At 42.8% G+C, this 26,562-nt stretch overlaps 2 protein-coding genes across 6 annotated transcripts in view; both read left to right on the top strand.

Moving 5' to 3' along the window:
- Positions 1-15,322, top strand: part of TACC2 (transforming acidic coiled-coil containing protein 2) — a 129,622-nt gene extending 114,300 nt beyond the window's left edge. The window contains exons 15-21 of one of the 2 annotated variants that reach the window (XM_037399281.1): positions 1-144; positions 1,087-1,163; positions 5,642-5,685; positions 11,772-11,932; positions 12,524-12,630; positions 13,724-13,844; positions 14,766-15,322. In XM_037399281.1, coding sequence (XP_037255178.1) covers positions 1-144; positions 1,087-1,163; positions 5,642-5,685; positions 11,772-11,932; positions 12,524-12,630; positions 13,724-13,844; positions 14,766-14,831 — 720 coding nt within the window. In that variant the 3' untranslated portion in view covers positions 14,832-15,322. The remainder of the gene's footprint in view (positions 145-1,086; positions 1,164-5,641; positions 5,686-11,771; positions 11,933-12,523; positions 12,631-13,723; positions 13,845-14,765) is intronic. The other variant, XM_037399282.1, reaches the window with a different exon arrangement.
- A 284-nt stretch (positions 15,323-15,606) lies between these two features.
- LOC119154164 (CD59 glycoprotein-like) lies at positions 15,607-19,792 on the top strand. 4 transcript variants are annotated; one of them, XM_037401428.1, is made up of 4 exons: positions 15,607-15,738; positions 15,956-15,997; positions 16,841-16,957; positions 17,590-17,703. In XM_037401428.1, exons 1-4 carry the CDS (start codon positions 15,663-15,665, stop codon positions 17,637-17,639), a joined length of 285 nt encoding a protein of 94 aa, XP_037257325.1. In that variant the 5' UTR covers positions 15,607-15,662; the 3' UTR covers positions 17,640-17,703. The 4 variants fall into 4 exon arrangements, with proteins under 4 accessions (XP_037257325.1, XP_037257323.1, XP_037257322.1 ...); XM_037401425.1 differs by having other exon boundaries at positions 15,648-15,738; positions 17,562-19,792; XM_037401426.1 differs by lacking the exon at positions 15,956-15,997 and having other exon boundaries at positions 15,620-15,738; positions 17,562-19,792.
- The last annotated feature ends 6,770 nt before the right edge of the window (positions 19,793-26,562 follow it).

Here is a 26,562-nt window from a genome sequence, read left to right as displayed (position 1 = left end):
AGAGAACCTGCTATCCCAGCAGATGTTTCCATCTCTAAAAGTGCATTGTACTCCCGGATCGGCATCTCGGATGCAGAAAGCACCACAGGTCTTCTCTACCCCCAGCAAGACTTAGACTCTGCACTACGACTTGCCAGAGCAGAGGTAATTTTCTTCAGAATTTTAAAAAGGAAATAACATGCCCCTTGTGGTTTCCTTTCTTTCCTATTTTCTCCCAAGTGATTCATATTATGAACACTTGTTCTATTCTTGAAACCATCCTCAGCCATGCTAAAGCCACGCTAGAGGCTACCAAAGCAAAAGGTGCTACACTGTAAGTTTTACTTTTTTTGACATGAGTGAAAAGCTGAAAGGATAGGAATCATAGGAAAATAGATCTTTATTGTTTTTAACCTTAAATGTACTCTGTGCTTCTTAACATTGCTACATAATTACATAAAAATATAGAAATGCTAGAAATAGGAATAAAATTATGTATTATAGAAAGCTACATATAAGATTAGTCTGGCTAATAATAAGTATTTTAAAATGGGTACAATCCAGTGTTAGAGTATTCCAAACTTTCAGATAGATTTTGTGCACAAAAGGAGCACAAAGGTACACAGTCCTTTGAGTATAAAAGTTCATGGACAGTCAGCCCTAAATATGCACGCAGCAGCAGGGGAACCCCCCTAGAGGACAGGCGAGGGGACCAGCCATATTCCAAACCCACGTACAGGAGCGTTTCGGGTTTGGCACCAGGACAAATCGGATACCGTGTACTGTAATATAGTATTTCTGGAAAAGTGTCCTTGTTACAGTCAGGAATAGGACATGAAACAAGAACATTGCATCTACTTTCCTAAGTTAGTTTTTCAAAACTTGAGTATAATTTCACATCCAGGCTTTTTTAATTGCACCTTGCAGTCTGAAAAAGAAGAAAATCACTAGAGATGCTTACATTTGAACCCATTATGCACTTGAAAATTACACAACTGTTAATTAGAATTTGATATTAAATCAAATATTGTAAGTTATTTAATTTCCTCTTTAGTGGATCACTTAGTTTTACTGTTGCAGATTTTTCCTTTGCTTTCTTTGTCTCAGATTGTGGCCAAGGAAAGAGAAGTATCTGAGTGGAAAGAGAAATATGAAGAAAGCAGAAGGGAAGTGATGGAAATGAGGTGGGTTATTAACTTGTCACTGATCACACTGACAGAGAGTCTTGTTTCAGATTGTGGGTAGTGCACAGAGTACCATGATTGTACAACTGTTGTGGCTAGCTGCATTTGTTCTGTTAACTTTAACTGCAGGGTTTGGATTGATCCTAAACTGATACTTTGTCTTTGCTCTGCTTGGTGGGCACCCCTGGGTCAGGGTAATCCTTGAAAACTTCGATGTTGCTAATCTCATTTACATCCTCAAAATACTGAGATAAGAGAGGTCTTAAATCTAGGTTAATGTAAGGGAAGAATTTCCTTCAAGTTTTTGCTGTGGATTGCATAGTGATGTTTCTATGCCTGACTGAATGAGTCTGCCTGCAGAACTGGCAGAGGTATGCACGTGCTAATTTAAAATTCACTCTTCACACATAGTTTTGCCAACAGAAGAAAGGATGTGAATGTTTGCAGACAGGTACAAGTAGTACAGGCTCCTTCCAGGACATTATTGTAAAAAGTTTTTTTAACAATAGAAAACAAAAACCTAGTTGCCAGTAGAAAAACATTTCCTGCAGAGGAACCAGTCTGGCCTCTGAGTGTTGACTGTCAAGGAGATTCTACACTCTTTTCTTTGAAATGAGCTGATTTTTTAATTACTGCGTACATTAAGCTTGATTTTAGTTAAGTAATAGTTATCTTGGATTCTGCTGTTCCATTTGAGAGCCATCAGAAGGACCCTGAGCTTTTCAGTTTATTCTAGTTGTATCTGTTCTGTTCTATTTCTCCTTGCAAACCTTCTCTGTTACATTACATTTCTGTATACTGGAACATAACTGGTTTGACCTTCTTTCCCAGCCCAGGTCCTACCACTTGCAAGGATGACAACAAAATCACTGTAGTAGGCGAGTTGCTCAAAGAATCACTATTGCTGCCCCTTTAGTCAGTTGAAAGTTTCAGCCTTTCTTTGTTTACAGTAGTAATACCATAAGAACAACATATCAATGAGCTTGACCCACTTATCCATCTGAATCTGAGAGAGTCATCAACTGCAAAAGAGAATGTATAAAAATATTTCATGGAGTCTTTAACGCCTGTTGCTTTTTACCTTCAAACAAACAGAAAAACTCTCCCCCCCTTAACTCATAAATAAAAGGAAACTGTCAGATTATTTTAGCGCCCTTCTTTTAAGTAATAATTTCTGCAATCGCTTCTGAGACTGAATTTTTCTTCAGAATCGCTTCTGTTCTAGCACCAGCTTCTTCCCAAAATGAAATGCCTCGGTGGCTTAAAACTAAAGCCGATGAGCTGTGTCGAGTGATGACCTGCATATGCAGTTATCCTGTACTTGGGGGAGTCAGGGTGAAAGGGAACAGTGGTGCAGAACTCAGCAAATGCTAGCATGGATGCCAGGAGTCGCACATGGCGTATTTGGATAGCGGCAGCACAGGGCTTTGAGCCAAAGCATCTTAAGAGGAGCATCTGCAAAAGGCAAGGGCAGCCGCTTTATTTCTTTCAGAAAACCATCTCCAGTGCCCAGCTGAATTCTCTCACCTCTCTTGCACTCTGCTTGGGAAAGGAAACAAAACCCTGGCATATCCCACAAATGCATAATGAGGCAAAATGGAGTGGAGCTGCTGCAAGCAGTCAAACCGAGGAAGCAAAGCAAGGAATGAACAGACTTAGGAATTGTGTAAGGCAAGTCTCAGTGTTCAGCACACGCTTCAGTGCAGCACTCGGTCTGTTCTTTAGAAACTGCCTGGGTGCACATGTCTGCTGGCTGCGAGCGGGCACAGACAGAGGTTACTTATTCCTTAATGAAAGGAGAGCAGGGGGTGACACAGCAGTTGGCACCCTGTAGATCTGTACCTTCATCTTCCTCATAGTAATTTGCTTGTGTGCCTACACTCAATAAAATGTGAAAAAAACCCACATTATCTAAGCCATATTTCCTACAGGCACATCCCTAGAACACATGGGTGAAAAAAAATATCTGACTAACATGGTCACAAAATGATGAATTATGCATGTGTGCACGAAGATTTTTCTTGGAAGATTAAATGTTGAAGCAGTCTGTGTATGGTAAATTAGAGATGCAGCAATTAGGTACGACATAATGATACGCAAGGAGTGAAGGGATTATCTAGAGTTGCAAGCACAAAAGCATCAGTTTCACAGAAGGAGAAGCAATGCTTCTTTACCCCAGTCACGCATACTCTACCTGGAATAACCTGAGTTCAGCTAAGTTTCCAGAAGAACGTCAGACTGGAGGGAATTTCACTCCAGACAACAACAGCCAAGATGAGAAGTTGTAATAACGTAGTAACTATTGACGAGCTGAACCAGGGTGGGCTATACCGTAATCCAAGGGTACAACAGAGGCAGGCAAGAAATACTTAAATGTGGTTATTTGAAGGTCTCATGGATTATGTCTCAGTAGGGGAGGTCAAGCAGATGAGCTCTGAGACCCTTTGTAGCCCTGGATTTTGGTGGTGGTATGACTTCTGAAATTGCAGGAAGTCAATAAAGAGACTGAACGTCCAAGTACAAGGAGTCAGGCCTATGCAGCATGTCAAGCTAGGGTTCAGACGTGCCGTCACAGAGAGGAGTGATGTGGCCAGCACCCTGTGCCTCCCCAGCCATGGTGACCTTTATGTGGGCTGCTTGACTGAAAGAGGCCTTTGACAGGTGAATCTGGAGCAAGAGTTCACTCGACTGCCTTGCTTTCCAAATCAAATATTATTAAAATTGATATGCTATTGCAGTATCCGCTTCTCTTGAACAGCTGCTGCATGATTCACAGGGCTGGATGATGCAGAGAATGTGGTAGCTACCTGAACTAGTCTAAGCTGGTAAAAATAAGAAACAGATAATGTTATTTCTCTTTCCTGCCAACCTGGGTGGTGCAGCCTAGGCTGGGTAGCGCTGTAGTGTTGTAACTGTGTTTGATGTCACGTTCATTGTCCCGAGTCCTTGGCTTAATTTTCTAGGATGATAAAAGTTCCTAAAGGTGCCTGGTGTTAGAAGGATATGACATGGCTTTACAATCCTTATTGCTTACAGCAGGCTTTTGAGGTAATCTTCTTTGTACATGAAACCAATCCCTTCCTTTTAGAGGAAAATCCCAGTGGCTATCTTTGCTCTCAAAAGTGTCATTTATGGTTGAAAGAAAAACAAGAAAAAGAAAAAAGCCAATTAAAACAACAGGATTGACAGCAGGGAAAGCAGCATCGGAGCAGATCCCGGTGGAGGCAGCGGCCGGAGGCACGGCGAGCGGTGCAGAGCCAGGCTCCAGCCGCAGCACGGGGCACGGTTTCTGCCGGCAGGCTGGGCGATGTCCGCGGGCGCGCGGCTCTGAGCGCCCTGCTCTGCGCAGCGCTCTGCAGCGCCAGGGCGAGTGAGGCGCGAGCGACCCTTGGGCAGTGGCCTCAGGGGTTCCGGGTCTGTTTGTGACTCCGATGTGAGACTGGCAGTGCTGGAGTTACTGCATTAGTTTTTTGGGAGCTCTGTTAGTTTCTCCTTTCCTTACTGACTTTTGTCTCAGAATTTTCCCACATCCTTTCTGTAACCTCACCAACTGCAGCAGACTTCTCTAAAATGGAGAAAGTGAAAGCGAGCTAAGACTGCAAAAGGGACGTATTCAAATACCAGTGAGCTGTTTTGAATACCCGCTTCAGATGAAGTGTGGGGTAATGTTGGTTTTTTGTAGGCAGTCCTACGTGGCTCGTGAATCAAAGCACAGATCAAGCTAGTCTCGCTTCATTAGCTTTATTTGGCTCTGGGAAGGGGATGGATCATCTTTCTAAATCACATTTAATCTGCTTATTTTGGCTAACCTCTTTTCGAGAAGGAAATTCAAAGCCTACCATGAATATATGAAATAAGTCCTAAAGGTAACATTTTGCCGCCTCTGTTTCAAAAGCAGATTTGGGGAATAGGACACAATGGATTTTGTGCTACATAGTTGAATATTTTGGTCTTGTTCTCTTAAGTGCTAGTGGATCATTTAGTCACATTTGGAGAGTGGAAGATTAGATGTATTTTGGATGATGGCCAACTATACTTCTGTTAGGTTTACCTGCTACCAGTTGTAACTTTACTTAACATTTACGTTAAAAATAAGCAAACACAGACATGTGAAGAGGGAAGGAAGTTATGGAAAAATCGGACTCCATGTAACTCTTGAATTAGTCCAATGTGATTGTGGTTATATTTAAATTGTGATTGGTCATGTACTTTGGGCGTGTTTCAAACAACAGAACTTGTTTCAAAGCAATCCCTTTTCCCTCCCCCCACCTATGCTGATCTATAGAGAGTTAAAAATCGGGTGCAACGGTTAAGCTGTCAGTTATATTGGTTACTTATGTAATAAGAAGCATATTAAAGTGTGAAGGGGTTCTGCATCTCTTTTAAAATACCACAGTTATTAAGTGGCATTATTTTCCAAATAAGCACTAGAAATTATGATGTTTGTGAAAAGCTCTTCTTTTTTTTCCCTCTTACAGGAAAATAGTTTCAGAATATGAGAAGACGATTGCTCAGATGATAGGTAGGTGTTTCTACTCTGAAAGACGCTATCCTCCACTCTGATTTTCTGAAGCGAGCCTACAAACACGGTTGAAATCTGTGGGCTTCATTTTGATGCTAGCTACGTCTGCTGATGCTGCTGGGAATTGTAACTGCATCTGTGGACGTCAGCGCGTGCTGCCAGGTTCTGATGAAAAGCTAGGGCGTCATTGTACAGGGAGCCCCCGAGGCAGGCCAGGTAATACAGAAAGGTCAGGGCTTTTGCTTCTGCATCAAAGCAAACTGTCCCGTAGGAAACGTGTTCAAATGCTTTGCCCAGAATTCATGGGTATCTCGGGGAGGCGCTTTCAGTGACCTACAAAACCTTTATTCATCCACTCATAACTCTTTAATGGGAGGTACCAAACTTAGCTCTTCACAACAACAGGGATTATCTGTGCTAAGTGCATTGGTCAGACCAAAACCTAGATTAACTCCAATCCCAGCTGAGAGATTATGAGTGGCCAGACCACCTCCCCAGTTACTTACTGACGTAAGGGTGTCCTCTAAGGTCTAAATTATGTTTTGCCTTACAATAAATAGAATATGCCTTTGTTAACAACATGCCCCCAAAATGAAAAATGTTATGTGCAGTACCATTTCAAAATCAGAGGTTGCAGAACTCATGTGCTTCCTTGGTGCGGGAGGTCGGGCCCCTGGGATGTGAATTTAAAGCCTCCTAAGATTTCCAAAGCTCTTTTTCTTAGTCCGGCTATAGGAAGCATTGGTGGTTTGTGCTGCCCTGTACTGCTTCAGCTCGAGCCATCTCCCACAAAAGCGAATGGCTGAGGGGGGTTGTGGGTTCTCTATGGCCCAAGTTGCTGGGAAGAGCAGGAAAGGAAGCGGCGGGTGATGAGAAAGCAGGACCGAGTTCATCTGGACAAGCTGGAGTGAAGCAGCAGAGAACTGTGAAATGTTGTTAAAAGCCATCGGGAGTGACCTTCAAGTTAAATCTGGGCTGTGAGGTGCAGGAGAAAAGCTAGCCTAGCTCTCGATATCCGCGAGCAGGGAGTGTTAGGAATCCAGGCTACATGCACTGTGTTTATTGAAAAATAGAAAGAAATTATCCCTCTTACCCCCCCTGAGAGAACTGTCACAGACAGTACAGCGTGCCAGGAACACAACAGGTATACCTGCACCTTTCTAAAAGGTTTTTAACAGGGAAGGATTTTTATTACAGCTATAAACATACCCTATTGTTCTGCCCTTTTTAAAATCGGTGGCTTCCCCTCATCTGCAGTCTGTATTGTGTGACCCCCAAATTTTTGGTTTCTTTTAAATTGTTTTATTCAGTTAATGCTTGAGTTGTGTTTACATACGTTCGTAGGAAATTTGTTAATTTTTTACCCAGAGGAGGGGGGAGGCAGTTCAATGTGTGATGCTTTTGCTGCCTTCCTGCATTTCTCAGCCGCTGGGAGACACCCCAGCCTCCTTTCAAGGGAAGGGAAAAACATGTCTATAAATAAATAAATAAGCAAATTATTATTATATTATTAATAATAATACCCATAATAGTACAATATGAAATAAAATAAATAACAAAATATATTAGAATAATATACAATAATAATATGCCTGGCTTCATTTTCTATGGTGTTACACCTCCATTGCCTTTTGTATGTACAACTGAGCAAATCTGCCTGCCTTCTGACATAGCGCCTGTCATTCTTGTCGTGCAAGTGTTAAAATAGGAGTGAGCAGAGTATGCAAAGAACTCAGTTCACTTTGGTTTATACTGCTCTGGTATGGCTTCATCCCTGAACCTGGCCGTTCATACGGACAAGCACAGGACTTGTCCTTTTGTCCCAAGCGTATGCATACAGCTAGCAACAGAAGATCCTTTTTGGTAATGAATTCAAATTCTATTTTTGAGAAACAGATCTTTTTTTTAAAAAACCCAAATTGTGAGACTGCAGTGCAACAAGAAGGTATAGAATAGGAGCCCTAAGGCACAGGCACAGCATAAAATTCTGTAATTGCCACTTCCTCTTGTTGCAAAGAAATGCAGCGTAATTAAAACATTGGGCCACGGACCACTGAGGAAATAGAAAGATCTTTAAACTTCAAGTTCAGGGTATCAGTCAGAGTCTTTCAAATGATCCGTGCAGGTTTTTAAGAGCTATGGCTATAAATCATGTAATTCGCTGGCCATTTGCAAAGGAACTGAAACAACAAAACAGTGACACAGAGAGCATGTCTTAATTAGAGCAGTATGCAAATTCTGCAGCATGGTTTCTTCTCCCTGCATTTAATGTAAATTTTTGATCTAATTGTCCCACTTTCTCCTGTCATTTGTCATAAGTTACTGTCGCTTCTGATAAAGGAATTCGCTCATCCAAGTGCCGTGTAGTGGTGGAAAATGGTTGTCTGTGTGCTATTTGCATATACCTCACAGAACTATTATCACAACAATGCCTTAGCGCTAAAGCAAAATAAGCACTTTAACAAAGGAAATGCCTGTGCTGCTTCTATTTATGATTTAACCCTTCTGAGCTATTTATACAGCCCTGTTGGGAGGGCATTGCAAGTGAACCAATTTCACAAATCCCTTTCATGAATATGCAGTGTGGTTGATAGGTCCTGCTCAGCTTTTGATAGGTTGTCGTACGTGTGTATAACAAATATTGAAAATACTCCGTAATAACAATATATGATTGTGTATGTTTTCCTGTAAAGGCACTGCAAACACGCATTGCGAGCAGTAGTTGCCTTTGATTGCAAGGGCTGTGGAAGGTCTGGTATTCGCTGCCACAGCTGTGCAGAAGCCAGTATACCCGACTTAGCTTATGCAATTAGTTTCGTACCACACTGTGCAGCCAGAGCTCGCAAGCTGTCGGTGAAGAGATCCCTGCTAGTGGCTCTTTGCCTATTTTTTTACTGGCGCTTTAACTTTTTTTCCTTTTTTTGTTATACACTTGCCTCGGCAGCCCCTAACACATTCTTGTTTTTACTGAGGAGGGAGAAGAAAGAACAGGCGTCCCAGGCTAGCCTGCTGCTTGTGCTGCTGCTTTGCTGACCGTTGCCCAAGTTTTGCAGCTCATGACTGCGTGGCACTGACAGCCCTATGGAACGGAGCCCGCGTAGCCCCGACGTTCACTGCACCCCACCCTACACACACCTTGATCACAGCCGCCCACAGTTCCCTTCCAAAATCCCTGTCGTGTATTTCCTTCTTGTTGATGGATTTGCAGTGTTGGGGTTTTTTATGTTAGAAATGTATCCTTATACTTGTACATTTAAATACATAATTAAATTCTCATTATGAAAAACAAAGAGATGTTATGCTTTGTGCATTACAGGTTGTTGCATTACTTATTTTCTGCTTTCCTAACAATTCCTGATTTTCTGTTTTGCTTCCGGTTTTGTTGCTTCTTGCTATTTGCTTGCAAAAACAAAACAGGCAAGCCTGGTAAGTAAAGCTTTTCACCAACTTTCACACCAGCATTTTGCATTTTTCATTTCTTTTGCTTTTGTTCTCTGTTTGCTGCATTCCCATTAAGTAATGTAAGTAATACTGAGCTGAGCCTGAAAGCGGATCTGCTGTGGTGGTGCTCTGATTCTGTCAATTTGGATAGTGTTAGTCCTGAGCATACTGCTGTTATTGTTGGTGAGTTGCGGGCAGTGTGTGTTGCAGACATGGAAGCCATTTAATTAAAATATTTTAATTGCATAACCTCATAATATCTTTAGAAATAAGTATCTGTAACTGCTTAACTTGACTGGCAGACTTATTATCAGCACGGTTCCACTAAGCAACCTTTTCATTAAAGCTAAATCATAGTCTTAGGAAATATCACGTGGATCTTCTAGTCCCTCTCCAGCCAGATGCCAGTTTCTGTTTTCTGTAGTGTTTAACCTCTTTGGTTTTAAATGTATTTTAACTGTTATCTGAGACTACCAGATGCCCCGTTCCTAAAGCTCACTGGAAAATTTTCCTCTTTTCAGTATAATTGTCACTCCCCCAGTATAAATTCCTGTGTTCCCCTTGGAACGAGAGCCTCAGCTCGCAGCCTGGCCCCTGGACAGCCTTAGCACGTAGAGGAAGGGAGAGGAGCAAAGGAGCATTGGCTGCCACTTGCCCTGAATTCCCGTGGGCAAGTTGAAGTGGGGCTGGGGACGAGTGTGCGAGGAGCTGGTCCAGCTGAGGGAGAGAGAAGGGCACCACGATGCACAGGAAGAGGAAGAGCTCGGTAGCTGCCAGGGAGTGAGTCATGACTTACTAACTTTCTAGACTGCCCTAGAAACAAGTAAAAAGGAAGTTGCTACAATACCACAGGCAGCAGTCTCAGAAAAAGTAACGTTGTGACATTAAATCAATTTGAGTACGTTACGTGATGATGCCAATGGATCCCTTCCCCTGTGTGGAGCTGCAACGACAGAGGTTTTGCCAGGAAGTGTTCTGCAGTTAAGGTGGACGGTGTGCAATCTCCAGTGTGAGCAGGCAAATCTTGTGCTGGAACACAAGGTGACAGCTTCTCAGATTTAGAAAAATAAATGAAAGTTGACAAATGGTTTTCTCATTTTGCTTGGGAATACCATCATTTTGCCATTACAGGTGATCACAGAGTGTCTTTAAGAAGGAAAATAGAGAAGAATGTTTATTTTTTATGAATGTTAAATGGTGTCAAACTGATGTGGCATTACAGGGCTCTGGGTTTCTCAGTTCTGCCATGTGAAAGCTGTTCATTCACCACTAAAATAAAGGTGTTACAGCTTCCAGTGCTGCAAACTCCGTGCAGGTCCTGAGAGCTTCTCTGGTTCTTTCTGTCTTCTGCATCACATAGAGCAAAAGAAGCTCAAGTCAGGCTCTGCCCCAGCAAGATGCTGGCAGGGGGCACGCGGCGGGGCACAGAACACAGCCAGCATGAACTGACACACAGTGCGGAACCCTTGCTGCTCTGGGCTTAGTTAGGCTAGGAAAAAAGTGTATAAAAGGAATGAATATGCAAAAGGAAGAGATTAATGCCAGTTTGGGAATTGACAGTATCAACTTTGACATTTCAGAGCTGACCAGCACTATGAAATACGTAATTCAGATGAAGTCTTCTATTCAAATTAAAAAAAATAAGCTCTTGTTTAGTTCTTTATCTTCCAAAATAGAAAGGCCTGAATGAGAAGTTGTAGATTCAGAAATGCCACGTGTTTTTTACGTGGGAGAACTTGCCTTATTTTAGTTTCTGTCATAGACAAAGGAAAATGGTAATATAAAACTGCGATGTTCTGCGGGTTCGTTTTCATTTCCATATCTTTCAAAGTAGCCATTAAAACACGGACACAAGGATCGTATCTTAGGATATGAAACAAACAATGAAGCATTTTGGGAGACTATGCCAAACCTTTTCTTCCAGTGTTATACGGGTATTCCAATTTATTACTATGTCAGCTCCTTTGAAAAGTTCTCTTCCACATGGATTTGGACTCCTGTCGTGTTCTTCCCCCCATCCCTACCTTAAATTTAACTATACACAGGAGAAGCTTGGAAGCCTGCAGAAAGAGACCAGAACTTAGAAAGCATGTCTAATGTTAGATCTCCTTTCTGCCACTTGTTACAGTAATCCTAAGAGTGGAAGTCTGCAAAACACTGTTTTTCCAAGGGAAGAATTTGGGTTGAATTCCATTAAACAAAGTTCTGCCTTTGTACAGGATTAGAAGAGGTGCCAGGAGATGACAAGCATGTGTCAGCAATGGCAAATAATTGATTGCCAGTGCTAGTAATATGCATAAATGTCCTTCAGCTAGTGGCACCTTCAGGCAAACAAGCAAAACCCAACACCTGCCTTTTTCATGGGAAAAGCTGAGTTCAGCGTGAAATAAATCATCAGTACAGAGAGAGAATCACGTTTTTCCCCAATGTCAAGATACTTAAATATCACTGTATTTAGCAGCTTTTTTCCAAAACAGGATTGTGTCTTTGTATAAAAATGGCTTTTTTGGATCCCACAGACTTACTAATACATAACGTAGAGCACAGTATAGTAGAAACTATAGCTGATAGCGAAATCGGTGTTCTTACTGCTATTACCCTTCTGAAAATCACTTTTCTTCCTACCCCTCTCTTCTTTCTAACAGAGGATGAACAGAGAGAGAAATCTGTCTCCCATCACACTGTTCAGCAGCTGATAGTGGAGAAGGAACAAGCTTTGGCAGATCTGAACTCAGTGGAGAAATCACTGGCAGATCTTTTCAGGAGATACGAAAAAATGAAAGAAGTATTGGAGGGGTTTCGGAAGGTGAGTCATGTTACAGTCTCCTGCTTTAAAGAGCAAAGCTGGGCAGGTGGCCGTGTGTACCGCGCTGCCTAACAGAAGTCGCGTCTGATTCCAGTCAATTCTGATGTACTGCATCAGGCTGCCGAGTGCTGGGGGGAGGGAGAGCATAAATGCTTATTTACGCTTCTGTTTTGGAGCAGCTCTTAAGAGATGAAGATTTTATACAAGAGTAACTTGCTCCCATCTGTGTCACTGCAATTTCAATAGATGTCACATAACTGTGGGACTTAAGCACGTGTCAGGGCTGGCTTCTGGACTGAGCATTCCGTTAAAACCTGGGATGTGAATTCCTCAGGTCAGAGGTTATGCCTAAAGCGTGTGACATAACATAATCCTCAGATAAAGGATTGCAGCCATGTTTCAACTGCAAACAGAAGAATTGTAAAGCTTTTTTACATTGCGTAATACTGCTTCAGGTGGCCTCTGTGTGGTGGTCTCAGTATTAAAATAAAGGTGCAGCCCTTAAAATACCTGAATGTGACTCCCGCAAATAGGCGCCTGTCCTACACGTCAACCTCTGGTATTAAATTTACTGTAATCTTCTCATTTAAGAATGAAGAAGTGTTAAAGAAATGTGCACAGGAATATTTATCCCGAGTAAAGAAGGAAGAGCAGAGGTATCAAGCGCTCAAAATTCACGCTGAGGAAAAACTGGACAGGTAATGGATTGTACCCATCTCTTTTCAGGAGTTCATGCTGCGGGAAGATTCCTGTGGCTGGACCTTGCATCCCAAACCTGCTCCTTCAACAGGCAGAGCACAGGCTGCCCTGTGATGGAGGGTGGAATTAAGTGCCCTAACGGGAATTTGTGTAATGTGCTGGTGTTTCTTCCAGCTCCTGACCACATAGAACACCTTACATTTCTGTCTTTATCAAATGTCTCTGTTTCTTTAACATATTTTCCAGGGAAGATCAAGAAAGAAGCCCTTAGTTAGGTTTATGCAGCTGTGGAGGGCTGTGCTGCACCTGCAGCCAGAATTCCTGCCCCCAGAGATTTGCTCTTGCCCCTGTGCTGCGTTACTGCCCCCGCATCAGTCAGCAGAACAGAAATGGAAGTGCTGCTCCGCTGTTCCGGCACAGAACCAGGCAGGCAGTCTCTCCCTGAAGCTGCATCCGCCCAACTTGTGCTGAGGGCGACAAGGAATAGTTGCACAAAAGTTCGTACCAGCTGTGCGCGGGCAGTAACTCCTTAAGCCACTGTTAAGGAGCGAACATCAGATTGTGGCTCAAGAGAGGCAGTTCTGGCAGATTTTTTTTAAATATTTTTTTTCTGTGTTTTCATGTAATGACAAATTCGATATTTCTAGGAATTACATTCAGGACTCATATTACAGTCCCCTAGATGTTTTCAGAAATGTCACTAGGATTGATCAGTGCCTGAAACAAAGTAAGACTTGGATTTGCTTTCCAGCTGTTGTCCCAGCTGTTGGTCTAGGCTGTAAGAACTGGCAACCGGGTGTAGAAACTGCCGTAGAACGCTTCCACCCAAGTGATATTTGTGACCCCAGCACAGATATCTGAGAGAAGCATGAAGGGAACGACACAGGCATTAAGAAAAGACCTTGCAGCCTCCACTGAGCAAGAGAGCGAGTCATGGAAAGTCTCTAGGGACAAGTCTCAGAATACTTTCAAAGACGGGCAGAAAGCAGCCCTGCCCTCACCACCCACCGGTTAAGCTGCAGTCCATCCTTCAGTACCCACCGTCCTTTCCCGTAGACAGCCTGAGGTGACAAAAATCCGGTTTTTTTCTAGAGCCAATGCTGAAATTGCACAAGTGAGAGGCAAGGCTCAGCAAGAGCAAGCGGCGTATCAGGCCAGCCTTCGTAAAGAGCAGCTGAAAGTGGACGCATTGGAGAGAACACTGGAACAAAAGGTACATGGCGGTTCAGCTCTCTTAACGCAGAAGTCAAGGAGATGACCAAAGTTAAGCGAAATTTCCCCAGAGTGGCCGCATCCAGCTCTCCTCTGGAGCTGGGACTGCAGCCAGGGTCTGCCTGAGGACCTCTCTTGCCCCTCACCCGCAGCTGGCCCGGCAGCTCCCTGGCCCCAGGGAGAAGAGCAGCGTTGCCCGAACCTTTACAACATCAGCTGCGCACACAGGCCGTTCAGGGAAACGGACCCTTCTGCCGGGGGTCGGGGCTGATTCGGTCAGGCAGAGCTGCCTGTGCCCCCGCACAGTCTTAAATCTTTCTCAAGTTTAAGATCTTGGTTTAGTTCTTCTTTCAGTTTTTGTTTCCATTTTTAGTTTCATCTGCCATTCCAGTGCTAGCTTACGTGCCTTCACTGTTAACAGAGGCAAAGTGATCGGATACAGGTCTGCGCAGCTTAGGGAAAAGGTGTCTGTAGGAAATCCCTGTTTATATCTCACGCTCCGTAGCTCAGCGGAGGAGCTTGTCAGTACAGTACGGCTCGCCCTTGCTTAGAACCCCTGGAAAACGGTGAGAATAATGCTGTACAAGTGCAGCCTGGCAACAGGTTTGCGCTGTGTATGATTGTCTCGTGCTAGGAATGACTGCTGTAAAGCTGTCTGCTTTAGCGCTACGCTGTGCTTACTGGAGTGGGAGGGGCGGTATGTGGAATTAAGTAAGCATACTGTTTGAATGCACTGCGCATAACTGTACTATGTATGGTATATATCTATGTATGTCTCTCTCTATATAGATACTCTGTTGTCAGTATTGGAGAAAAGTTAATTGTCCCACACTTCTCCCAACGGTTGGATAGTTTAAATAAAATACTCACCTTAATGCAACATTATTTTTCGTAATACTTAATATTGCCTTTTATTTTCCAGAATAAAGAGATAGAAGAATTAACAAAGATTTGTGATGAACTGATTGCCAAAATGGGGAAAAGCTAACTTTTAACCAAACTTCTGGACTTCGATTTTGAGTGCAATATGACCATTGGCACACTGATGTCCATACATTTATGTGGACAGGTTATATTTTCACTTTTTCGTATGCACTACTGTATTTTCTTTCTAAATAAAGTTGATTTAATTGTATGCAGTACTAAGATGACTATCAAGAATTTCTTGCTATTGTTTGCATTTTCACAGTATAATTCATAGCAAGTTGATCTCAAAGTTCCTGTATCAGGGAGATTGTCAAGTTCTCTAAGAAATTACAAATTGCTGATCCTAGCCTTCCCTTTGTACATGAGTTCCCATGTTGGATGTCTTTTGGATTTAATATAAACATGTATTACTTGCATGGGGACTCTTGCCTTAAGGAGTGTAAACTTTATCTGCATTTGCCGATTTGTAAAATAAAATGAAAAATGAAAAAAAAAATGCATGTCACTTAAATGAAATTCTCTATTGTAAATAAATTTTTTTCGTTGAAAGTTGAAGAGAAGTATGGCTTCATTTTATCTACCTCACTTGCTTACTTCACATGCAGTGCCAGATACAGCAGCTCTTACTAATGAGTTCCTTCGCAGAAAGCGCTTCATGGGTCGCTGCTTGGAGCTCTCCGTGGGTCACAAGAATATACAGCTTATGTGCACGTATCTGTGTCTGTATCTTCTTCTCTTTATACATATATATATATATATATGCTAGATTTGAACCGCTCTGAGGTCTCAGGCCTAGGCTTAATCCTCCGAAATGTTTAATACTCTAACCCTGATCCAGCAAATCCCATAGGCGAATGTAACGAGGCTGCTTGCACGAGTTGAAGGCTGTGACATGCGGTGGTGGGATGGTGGGTTTTACGCGTATCTATCACCGAAAGGTGGCCGCGTTTCCTTCTTCCTGCTGCTGGGTGAGTTTGCCTGCAGGGTTTGTGGAGATGGAAAGACGTGTGATTAGAAGTACAACCAGAGTAAGCTAGATAAGTAGCATTCTCGCACACCTCTTTATCCTGTAAGTTATCCTCTGCAGAGGATTAGCTATGTAAGATAAGCGTTAAGGCTTCAATAGCAAACAAACTGCTTTCTTTGCCTAATGGTACATCTCTTGGATCGTCATGATGTGGACAGTCTTCAGCCTGGTTCTTGTCAGCTCCCTTTTTGTACTCAAAAGTAAGTCAACTCCCTTTTCTTTCCTTTGTTATTTATTTTTCATTTCCTACTTGAGCGTGGCTGAGCCTCTTTGCTGTTCCGGGCTTCTCTCCCGAGGCTGTTCGGTTTCAGTTTATTTTGTGTATGTGGTTGGCAGTGCAGAATTTCACCAGTGCTATGAAATGTAAACGTCAGTATGTAAGGTAACGAATTTAAATGCATGTGTCCCTATGGACCGCGAGTGTGCTTTCTGCTCTGCAGGTCTCAACCATGGTATCTTAAATAATATTTCAAATTCATGCTTGCCTTTGAAAATGCCTCACAGTTTGAACAAGGAAAAGGTACAGGACTGAGTTACGGTTGCAATGTTTAAAGAAAAGCAAAACTTAAGAAACACTGTTGTGCCAGCCAGCCGGAGTGGTACTCTAGGAGGAACTGAAATACGGACCACAGTGTGATTTCGCACATGTACAATGACTTTTTCGTGGTACTGTGGACCAAAGATCATGAGGGAGGGTGGGGGGAAACATGATACTCCCAACTTGTTACAGTGGACTCTGCTCTGAAAATGTTGCAAGGAGGTGTGGATACAATTACAGAAGATCAGATGTTCTTGGATTATTTTAAGTGAATTGTAACAACTAATATGTGGCTGATTATTTTTTATGTTTAAAATCAGTATCTGGACCACTTCTAAAAAAGAAATTATGATAGAAATTGCAGAATCTTCAGATTTTTTTAAACCTTTGCAATTTTTTGCATGTGCTTCCAACAAAATTAGAAGGACTCTGCAGCTGATATTTTAAAATATTTTTTGTAAACTAAACACTACAGTGATAAGTGGTCTTTCTTCTTTAATGCCAGGTGAGGCACTGCAGTGTTACACCTGTGTAGGTTCTAGTGATGAAGACTGTAACAGACAAGGAACTCAGCAATGTCCAGGGCATTCAGATGCATGTGCGGTCATTAGAGGACAAGGAAGTAAGTAGTCACAAACAGTTCAGACTCATTACATTTTTAATAACAGAAATAAATAATCAGTGTTGGAAAAATAAGAGTGTATGGTAAGCTAAGGAGAAAAACAAAGGTAAATATTTCCTCTCAAAACAAACCCTATTAATAAATCTCAATCCCTAATTTTATTGGTTTAGCAGCAATCTAATACAAAATCCCGCGGAGTGTGATTTGTCAGTGTGCTGTGACGAGCTTTATCCGTGCTGTGTGAAAGCTGTAAAAAAGCACTATAAGTATTGCCCGCTTCTTATTTAAATCTATCATTTTAAAGTGAAATGACTTACCTGGAAATTAGGAAGGAAAAGCAGCTAATGAGGCACTGAACTTGAGCACGCTCAGAGATATTTAAGCTGTATCAGTTGCATCCAAGATAAATTGCAATTATTTACCTTGAGTGGGAACTCGTTAGTGTGCTGTAATCTGATGCAGTTATATTCGTTTACTTGTAAGGGACAGCCAGACCTAATGTTGTTCAATATTGGACGGTCGGGTTGGTGCTGAGGGCATGTGGGCAGGAGCAGGTGGCCATGAACGTGCAGGTCCCTTTGGGTTCAATGTGGCTCTGTTCCAGGTGGCATTATGAAGTCCTGTTCGTTCAGGTCCTTCTGCGAGCGGGCCAGGAGGGACGGATCCAGAGCGCCTGGAGTGAGCGTTCACTGCTGCTACTCAAACAACTGCAATGCAAAAAGCTTGGCTTCGAGAGTCACCACCTCCACGAGCTACTTCTCCCTCCTCATCTTTACATTGCTGTGGCATCCGTTGTTGAAGCTGACATGAGGGGCTGGGGGGGAAGACTATCCTGAAGCAACAAGTCTGCCTTCTCAGAAAGGGATGATTACATTTCCTAATTATGTTACTCCATGTACCATATTTCTCAGTAGGCAAAAAGCAGTAGGCAGACCTGACAGATGTTCAGATAAAAATTGTTGCATCCGTTTAATATGTCTTGAGCTATATGTAAGAAACGCTGTCCTCTTCTTGTTTATCATAAGGGGTGATTGTGCGTATATGTAACATTTTCCTACAATTTAAATGTTTGTATGTATCTTAGCTGCAAGTAGCTTTCCAGGAGGATAAAGGACCAGTATCTTCCAAATGCTGTTTACTGTTGGCAGACATTCAGAAGCAAGCTAAAATTTTCAAGCACAAAGTGACTGAAAATTCTAGCAAGCATTTCAGAGAAAATTTGCAAATTAGACAAAGCCAGAAAACTCAAAATAAAGATGATTTAGTATTAATACAAACTGGTAAGAGAAGGTCATTAAGAAAACAATGCATGGAGGTATGTTATGTATATTTCCTGGGGGAAAAAACCAAACTTCCAGTCTTCTCTTTTCTGATCCTTTGAGAATCATACCGCGGCACTGGAAGAAGAAGGGAAAATGAACTTTGAAGTTATTTTGAACTGGTCAGCTCTCTCCAAAGGTCAGCTTGTTCTATCTCTACTGCTGGTTTTGAGAACAAGTGATTAATCCCTGTTTTGTAGGCAAATTATAACTTGAGTAATAAGGTTTTCATTTATCCAAATTCTTCTTGTGGTTTCAACTATGTAATTAAATCTTCACTGTCCTAAACTTCATTCTTTGAGAGTAAGAGTATGTATCTCCCCCTTCAATGACGTGATTGAGTTGATCTGTGGTGGTTTACGTAGCCTTTTCATTTTGCAAAGTGAGCGAAATTGCTTGGAGATCTTTAGAGATATAAGGAACTAAATCAACATTTTCTATAATCCCATTCATTGTAGTCTCACCAAGTAAATGATCCAGAACGGGCCACATCACAGAAGGCACTGTGTGCCACTAGCTGGCAGGCAGGTGGTCCTTGGAAGCAGTTGTGTTGAAACCAGGCAAGACGAGAAGTGACGTAACGCATGATGTGATAGCGGTCTATGATACTGGGGAGCGGGGTGGCACCTGCTTTGCTTCAAACCTCAGAGGGACAGGCAGGCAGAGGAGTGGGATCTGTAGATTTTAATGCCCGGCTGTGATGACTGGTCTGATCTCTGGCACACAACACCCACAGGACTGGCTTAAAGTCCAGCTGGTGTAATTGAAGTAGAGGTGGTCTTTCAAGTTCTAGTTTTAGTTGTCCATTTGGAGAAAGTCTGGTCATCAGGTTTATGGAACTCACAAAATATGTGGCAAAGTAGTTTTTTCACTAGCTTTGTGTCGTGACTTTTTTTCAGTATAATTCTTTGAAAAATCAGTTCCAGGCAGTGTGTCATAGAATTCTGCACATTCACAAAACTTTTATTAAGGCTGCAAACTTTAGAGAGCTTCTTCAAGTGAAATCAGTGAAACCTACGTGTAGATATAACCCTAGCCTGCCTTGCAGTTAGTGCCTGGCACATGGGCAACTCTGTCTCCTTGTTTTATTGTACTCTTTGCTCCGTGTGGATCCTTTCATCAGCTCAGGTAGGTTGTGGCTTCAGACTGGGACTGTTCTTCTGGGTTTTTGTTTGCACGGGCTCTCAGACAAGGCGATTCTGGTCTGTGCTTAGTCGTTAGGCATAGGTCTGATAAAGCTGTTGATTGTAAAGATTGCAACAATGCAGCAGATCCTGGCTGAGAATGTTTATTTAGACTTAAATGTCTGTGTAAAAATCACTTATGTTGGTTTAAGTATTGCTCATTTCATTCTCAGCTTAAATCAGTTCCTTCAATATCTTCTGCTACGGGAAATACTATTGATTGTATCTTTGTTTTCTGATTGTTCTGTAATGATAAATCTGTATTGAATGTGATCTCTGTGTATGCTCAGTGCATTTTCTTCATGAGAAAATAAAATACAGGCAGTGGCTGACAACGTCTCTTGATAAAAAAACTGCATCTTTTAATGGGGATTTCCAGTTGCATCTGGCAGTCTGTTTTCCAGCAGGAATTCTGGAATTTTTTTTTCAGTGGGATGTATTTCTTAAATCTGTTAGATAAACTAGTGAATGCTGATAGTTTTCTTACTGTGATATTTCCATGATAAAAATAAGAAGGTAAGGCTCTATCCTCTTGACAAACACCATCTGTCGTTCCTGACTAGAGCCAGGACTCAGAGCTTCAGGCAGCTCCCAGCCTCCCAACCGCCTCCGTTTGATTCTGCCACCCGGCATGTGACGGGCTGTGTTTTGCTTTTTAGGGTCTGACATTTTTCCTGCCTAATTATGAACCTGAAGTGTGCATGCACGTATGGATCTAGAAATGATAAACCCTATTCAGGGGTTGATGATACCAGAGGGGTTTCACAATGGTGCTTGGCATAAACATTAACAGAAAGACAAGCACAGAAAAAAATGGAACAAAATAGAAGGAATATTTTTTAAGCTCTATTAAAAATACAGAAAATATTTTAAAGTTTCCATGACTGTGCAGAGCTATTCCCAGTCATATGTAAAATAGAAAGTAATTGTCTGTAGTTTGGTTGTTCTGAAGTCAAATCCTTCCTGGTGGCGCAGTGGCATCCTCTTTCTGTCTTCCTTAACATTGACAGACAGTTGAGACAAAAGGAGCAGAGTGATAATGAAATGCCTTCTGCTGCAACTGGGCATGATACAGCTTCTTTTTTGTCTGTTGTATTAGTTGGGTCTGTGTAGTGGATCAGTCAGGTAAGTAACTGGGTTTGAGTTTAACGCTACCCATGCACCTTCAAGAAAGGATCTCAAAAGCAAGAGATTTCTAATTTCTGATTTATAAGTGAGAGAATTATACTCAATTATAAGTATAAATTGTAAGACTTCTAGATAGCCCAAAATCATAATTTCCATCAGTTCTTGATATCCCTTTGGTTTTGGCAGTACAGACAGCGTTTCCTTATTTTACCAGCCTTCTCAAAGACAGTGAGAGCCTCTGGGACCTACCAGGAGTGCACATCTGCACGAAGTGCCCCTGCACTTTCTCAAAGAGCATACACACAAATGTACAATTTAATTTGTGTCAATATTCATCCACGCCTGACTTTTCCCGCAGTGAGAGCAAGGTTCCAAGTTGTCTCTTGGCCTTGGTAAGGAATAAGCAATTCTGGAAGCTTGTGAGCTTTAAAATCTAGATCAGAGAAGATTACCTCAATGCCACCTGTGATATTTAATGAAGTTTTAAATACGTCTTGGTGTCACAGATCACAGTTTCTTTTTTAACCTTTTTTTCATGTGAAATGTCAGTTGTGGGCTCTGTTCAGTAGGGATTAAAAAACCCCACCCTTGTACCTTGTGCTGTCATGTCTTTGTGTGCAACAAAAGCCCAACTGTGACAGATTTCATTTTAAGCATCACTCCAAAGGGTCTCAACCTTTCCGGACCCTATGGATGTTTAGGATGTAGCCCAAAGCTCTTGGCTGTGGCTGGTGACTGCCCCTGGGAAGGAGTTCCATGCTTTTGAAATCAGAAGTCCTGACTGCAGTTCCTGGAGCTCCACGTTGCCACCCTGCACACCCATACACTCCCTCTGATCATCCAAAGCCAGCAGCGCATGAGGGGCATTTTTAATTAGGAAATTTATGACATGCTCAGATGTAGCATATTTACTCACAACAGAGTGGAAAAAAGTGGTAACAGTGTTCATCCCAGTAACTGTGTGTATAAAGAGCGTAGCTAGAAATCCATTGCGTTGGCGGTGTAGGTACAAGCAAACTTTGTTAGCATCTGAGCAAAACAAGGGAAAAGCCACTGTGGGATTCAGTTCAGAAAGAACCACAGAAGCAGCATGCAACACTTGGCAACGTGGCTTTATGGAAAGTAGGTCTTGTCAAAAACATCTCATTTGAGGTTACAGATTTTTGCTGATAAAAGCAAATACATAGATTTTGCAACACATTTCAGATAAAATTGCAGTCGTGGTGTACAGACTGAGAGTTCAAGAGTTAGAAGAGTGAAAGACTGCAAAAAAAAGTTCTCGGTAGAAAATCATCCAAATGGTGTCTTGGACACAGGCGATCTCACGTCATCTTTCTGACAATCCCAGGATGTTGCCGTAAGAACTGTCACAGGAAGAAGGGGCTGTCAAAGTACCAGCATGCCTGCATCCAGATAGCCCTATATGTTGCCATAGGGACGGGTTCCCAAGGGAGAGAGGTAATGCACGTTTTGGGAACAAAAGTAAAGCAGAGGAATGAGAGTGGGGGGATGGAGCTGAGCAGCCACCCAACCCTCCCCTGCTCTGCACTTGGCACCAGTAATCTGTGAAGGAGTACACTGTTACTCAAATTGCTTACACCTTTTCTAGCAACCTGATTTAGCCCAGCCGGCAACACTTCTTTCAAAACCTGCCCTTTTAGCTGCTAGCCGAAAAGACTTGTAAGTATGAGATAACATTTGAAAGGTGAAGAGGAATCTCTTACTTGAAATCGTTTCCCTTTTCTGAAGACTTCCTGCCCTTCGTCCTCACCAAAATATTTTTCATTTTTTGGTCTAAACACTCAAGGGGGGAGGTGTTGGCACACCAGCAGAGACGTGGCCAAAAAAATGAGGCTGTTGTTCAAGTGCAGACACTGGTTCCTACCACCTTCACTTGAGATGGCTCATTTTAAGCAGTGACAGTCACCTTCAGTTTCTGATTTTCAGTGTGAAAAGGTCAGTGTCTGCAGAACCGGCCTGGAGCTCAGACGGACTGGCTCGTTTCTCTCCAGCCAGGCCAGAGCCTGATTTTGTTTTAAAACAAATTTTTGATGCCTGGCTTTGCTCCTGTGCTCTCCCAGTCTTCACAGAGCTTTTGTGATATGTTCTTGAGATCCTGAGGATGTTCATCTCCCTTTAGCAACTTGTTCTTAACCCCTTTTGCAGCTTTTGGAGGACTTTCATTTAAGAAAAATAAAAATCCCCAAAAGCATGTATTTATTAATTTCAAGTTCTCATATATATGTGGCACTGGGATGACATTTCTAATAGCATCATAATCTCTTAAGTTGCCTCTCCCAACTTTACGATGATGATTACTAGTTTCAGCCTTTAGCAGCATGATGGGTTTCACTCTATTTTATTTTATCCCGTGTATGAAGACTTATTGGCTAAGGCTCATATAACCAGCCCCGGAGAACAGCTCCTGCCCCACTGATAGGCGTGCCAGAAACCCAGAAGCTGCTTTTAAAGCAGGAGCCATTTAAATCACAGTCAGTTGTGAGAGTCAAGCCTTGCTGGGGCTGCAGAGCTGGGGGTTAAGACACACTTTTAAAGCAATCCACTGTCACAGAAATGAAATAAGAACCTTTGCAGTATCAAATGGCCTCGGTGCTTTTTTTGTTCTCACCTGTGATTCACGACATCTGTGAAAGGTGCTGCCACCGGCTGTGCGTAGGCAGGGAAGAGCAGCTAGTGACAAGCCCTGTCTTCACCTCTCTACTTGTTCAGTTCTTCTAAGGGTTAAGCTTTACTTTTGGGAGCTGTCTTTTTGGACATTTCTTTTGCACTGTACTGTTACCAGTGCTTATGAGCATTTGGCAGTCTCCATCACTTCAGTTTCCACATTCTCCCAGCCAGCTATGACTCCTCATATTGGATAAACATGTCTGGTTTTGTTAAATATTCAGTTTCAATGAATATAACTCTGGAAAGAGCAAATCGGTTACCAGGATGAAGCAAATCCATGAGCGGAGCAACTGGCTGAGCCAGGAAAAATGTTCATCGGGAAGTCATCCGAGCAGGGCTGTGCCCGTGGGGCTTTGGCAATGGGTTTATTAGCATTCCTGTAATCAAGTGTAGGAGGAGCTCATGGAGAGGAGAGATCTACCAGGCTGCTTTTCATTTGGTGATGTTTCTGCGGCAGATGAAAACGAATGGTTTGTCCCTGGGTTGGTTTGTTTAGCGCTCCCCAAGGTTTAGGACTGAGAGGAGCTTCTGCTAAAGCATGTTGCTGACGCAGCTCTGCTCTGTTGATTTTTCCTAGATTTAGTAGATCTTCCTTCGTAATCCCAGCACAGCCGTGGGGTCAAAACCCTGGCCCAGAGATGGATGTGTGCAAGAAAAAAGTGTCTGCGTTTGGAGTGAGGTGTTCGTGAAATGAGGGCGCCTTTGCAGTCAAGCGGGTTTCACCAATTGCTGGCAATTTCAGCTGTGATATTTTAGGAACTGTGCAAGCCCATGCAGCTTTCAGAGCTGGCCTCGATAAGACTCTTCTGAGGAGGGTGAGAGGTGTGGGGGGGCGGGAGAAAACTTTGATTTGATGCCTCCCATTAATGTTAGAGAAGCAGTCCCTGAAAAAGCCATCTTCTGCCTGCCCAAAGATCAGGATCCCTTGTGGAAACTGAAAGTAATACTCATGAATGATCAGCAGTATACTGATCTCATCTGACCTTCACTTCAACATGGCTTATCCAAAGCTTTTTATGCTTATCCAAACTTTGGCTCCAGACCGCGCAGCAAACCCAAGCTATTTGGGGCAAATCCTGGTGACCTGTCCTTCAGCTTGCTTTCATCAGGAGGATGAAAAGAGGATTAGTAGCCCATGGATGGGGTGTCCCAAGCCAGCAAATAAAACAGTCCTCCCCACCTTGGAGCCGATTTCTAAGTCATGGTGTGCTTGAGGATCTTTCTGTGCCCAGTCTCAGAGACCAGTTCTTCAGAAGACAGATGGCCTGCGGGCTGCTTTGGGCTTGAGAAACACAGAGTCAGCCACAGCATTTAAAATACTTCTTAAAATAGTTCTCTTTTTTTTTTCTTTCTTTTTTTTTTTTTTTCCCCTGAAAAATTTTGCTGCAGATTTGCCCAGCAACTACAGAAGCCTCTTCATTCATCTTATTTTCATAACTGGGAAACTGAGGTCAAGGTGGCCACAAGCCCCCAGTCAGGCAGAGGACATGGGACTGGAGCCGATGCCTGAAATGAGGACAAGGTTTAGTGATGTTGCTGCAGTTGGAAGTTTGCCCTGCTTGAAGCGAGGTGCCTGCAGACAGACACCGACCCTCAAGTGTCTCAGCCCTGTCTCAGCTCCAGGTCCCCTCTCAGAGCTGGCCGTCTGGATGGCAGCTTTGTCCTGCTTTCCTGCCGGTTGCTGCTGGGAATTTGGATGCATTTTAAATTGGATTAGACTCTGCTAGTTCAGCACAAAAAGTCTGAAGAGGCTGCACTGACAAATCAGGGCTCATTTATGGAGTTCTTGTTGAGCATCAGTGTGCTCATTCATTCTTCTTTCTGCAGTAAAATCACCTTCATAATTTACAAGAGAAACTCCTTCAGGTGTCATCAACATACTTCTGTACTTGTTTTTTCAACAGAAACCTTGCCTTCAGCCCCTTAGCTGAGGCACACCGGAGCCTCCAGGCAGTACAGCAGGTCTGGCGTCGGGGCTGGGACGTACAGGGTGAGCTCCTCAGAGGTACGTACCACCGTGGCCTCCAAAAAGGGCAGCATGCTGGACAGGTGATACAGGCACATCTTACGGTTTTGCTACCTGTATAAACCCAGAAAAATTACACAGGAAAAATAGACATTTATAATAGGAAAAAAAACCCACAGTACAAGTATGTTTAGCTTTGGATAACACTTTCAGCAGTGACAGACTAAAGGCAGAGGTGAGGGAAGCTTTGAGGGGAGGTGGGAGTCTTTACTGAGGCCAGCTAAGAAAACTGGAGAAAGAAACAGGCACATAAGTCCTTCTACAGTTCAGAAAACTCTTAATATTTGAGTTTTTCTCCTCTTTTTTTCTTCTCTAAGGTTGTATACCCAGAAATCCCATCCAAAGGAACTCTTTTTACCCATGTGCAGAAGATAACAGAAAATGCTGGTCCAAGTCAGAAACAGTGACCTGAGAGAAGTTCTTTGGAAATTGCACTTTATTTTCCCTGATCTGAATAGTGGGACTTATATGCAAGCTTTTTCTTTTTCCTTATGTGTTCTTGAGGTGTTGAGGCTTCCTGTGGGATCCTCATTGGATCTATTTATTTAAACCCAGGAACTGTTGGAGCTTTTTGCACTGCTTGTAGACATGCTCCTGAAAGCTTGACCTCAGTCTCAGCTTCTTAGGGCAGCAACAGGAGTGGACAGGGAACGTCGGACACTGCAGACCAAGTGACCCAATGGATGGTTGCCACCAAACTCCCTCTGCCATCAGCCTTACCGCACTGCTGCTGCTGCATTTCTGCTCTTCTGCAGCAGGGCAGTAAGACATCAGGAAAATATCTCCTCAAAAATGGAAAAAAATCTGGCACCTTAATTTCTCGAAGCAGTTCAAGGGGGGCTAAAGCAGGGCCGAAACAAGAGAGAGAGAGGACCACCCATAAAAGCCATGCCTCCATAGGCTCTCCTACACCATTTTATTTGCACTATGAATGCAGATGTCCATATGAAGGAATCACCACGTGTTTTGTCTAACAAAGCTCATTGTGGTCTGGGAAGGCCCATTCAAGTGTGGTTTTGGTGGAGGTTTGGTTGTGGCAGGTTGTGATGTGTCTTCTGCTGGAATATTGGCTGCAAGTCATATCAAAGGCCTGCTGTTGCTCACCATACTGCATTATCTTCAAGTAGAATGGGAGCAGCCCTGCTTCTCACACCTACAGAAGGACAGGGTACATTAAAAAAACTCCAGAGCTGTTAGCTGCATGTTTGACTTGCTAATCCTGAATACTGGGCTGTGATAAAACCCAGGAGAAATAGGGCT

The sequence above is a fragment of the Falco rusticolus genome, chromosome 9 (assembly GCF_015220075.1).
Source record: "Falco rusticolus isolate bFalRus1 chromosome 9, bFalRus1.pri, whole genome shotgun sequence".
NCBI lineage: Eukaryota > Metazoa > Chordata > Aves > Falconiformes > Falconidae > Falco > Falco rusticolus.
This window is presented reverse-complemented; position numbering and strand designations above follow the sequence as displayed.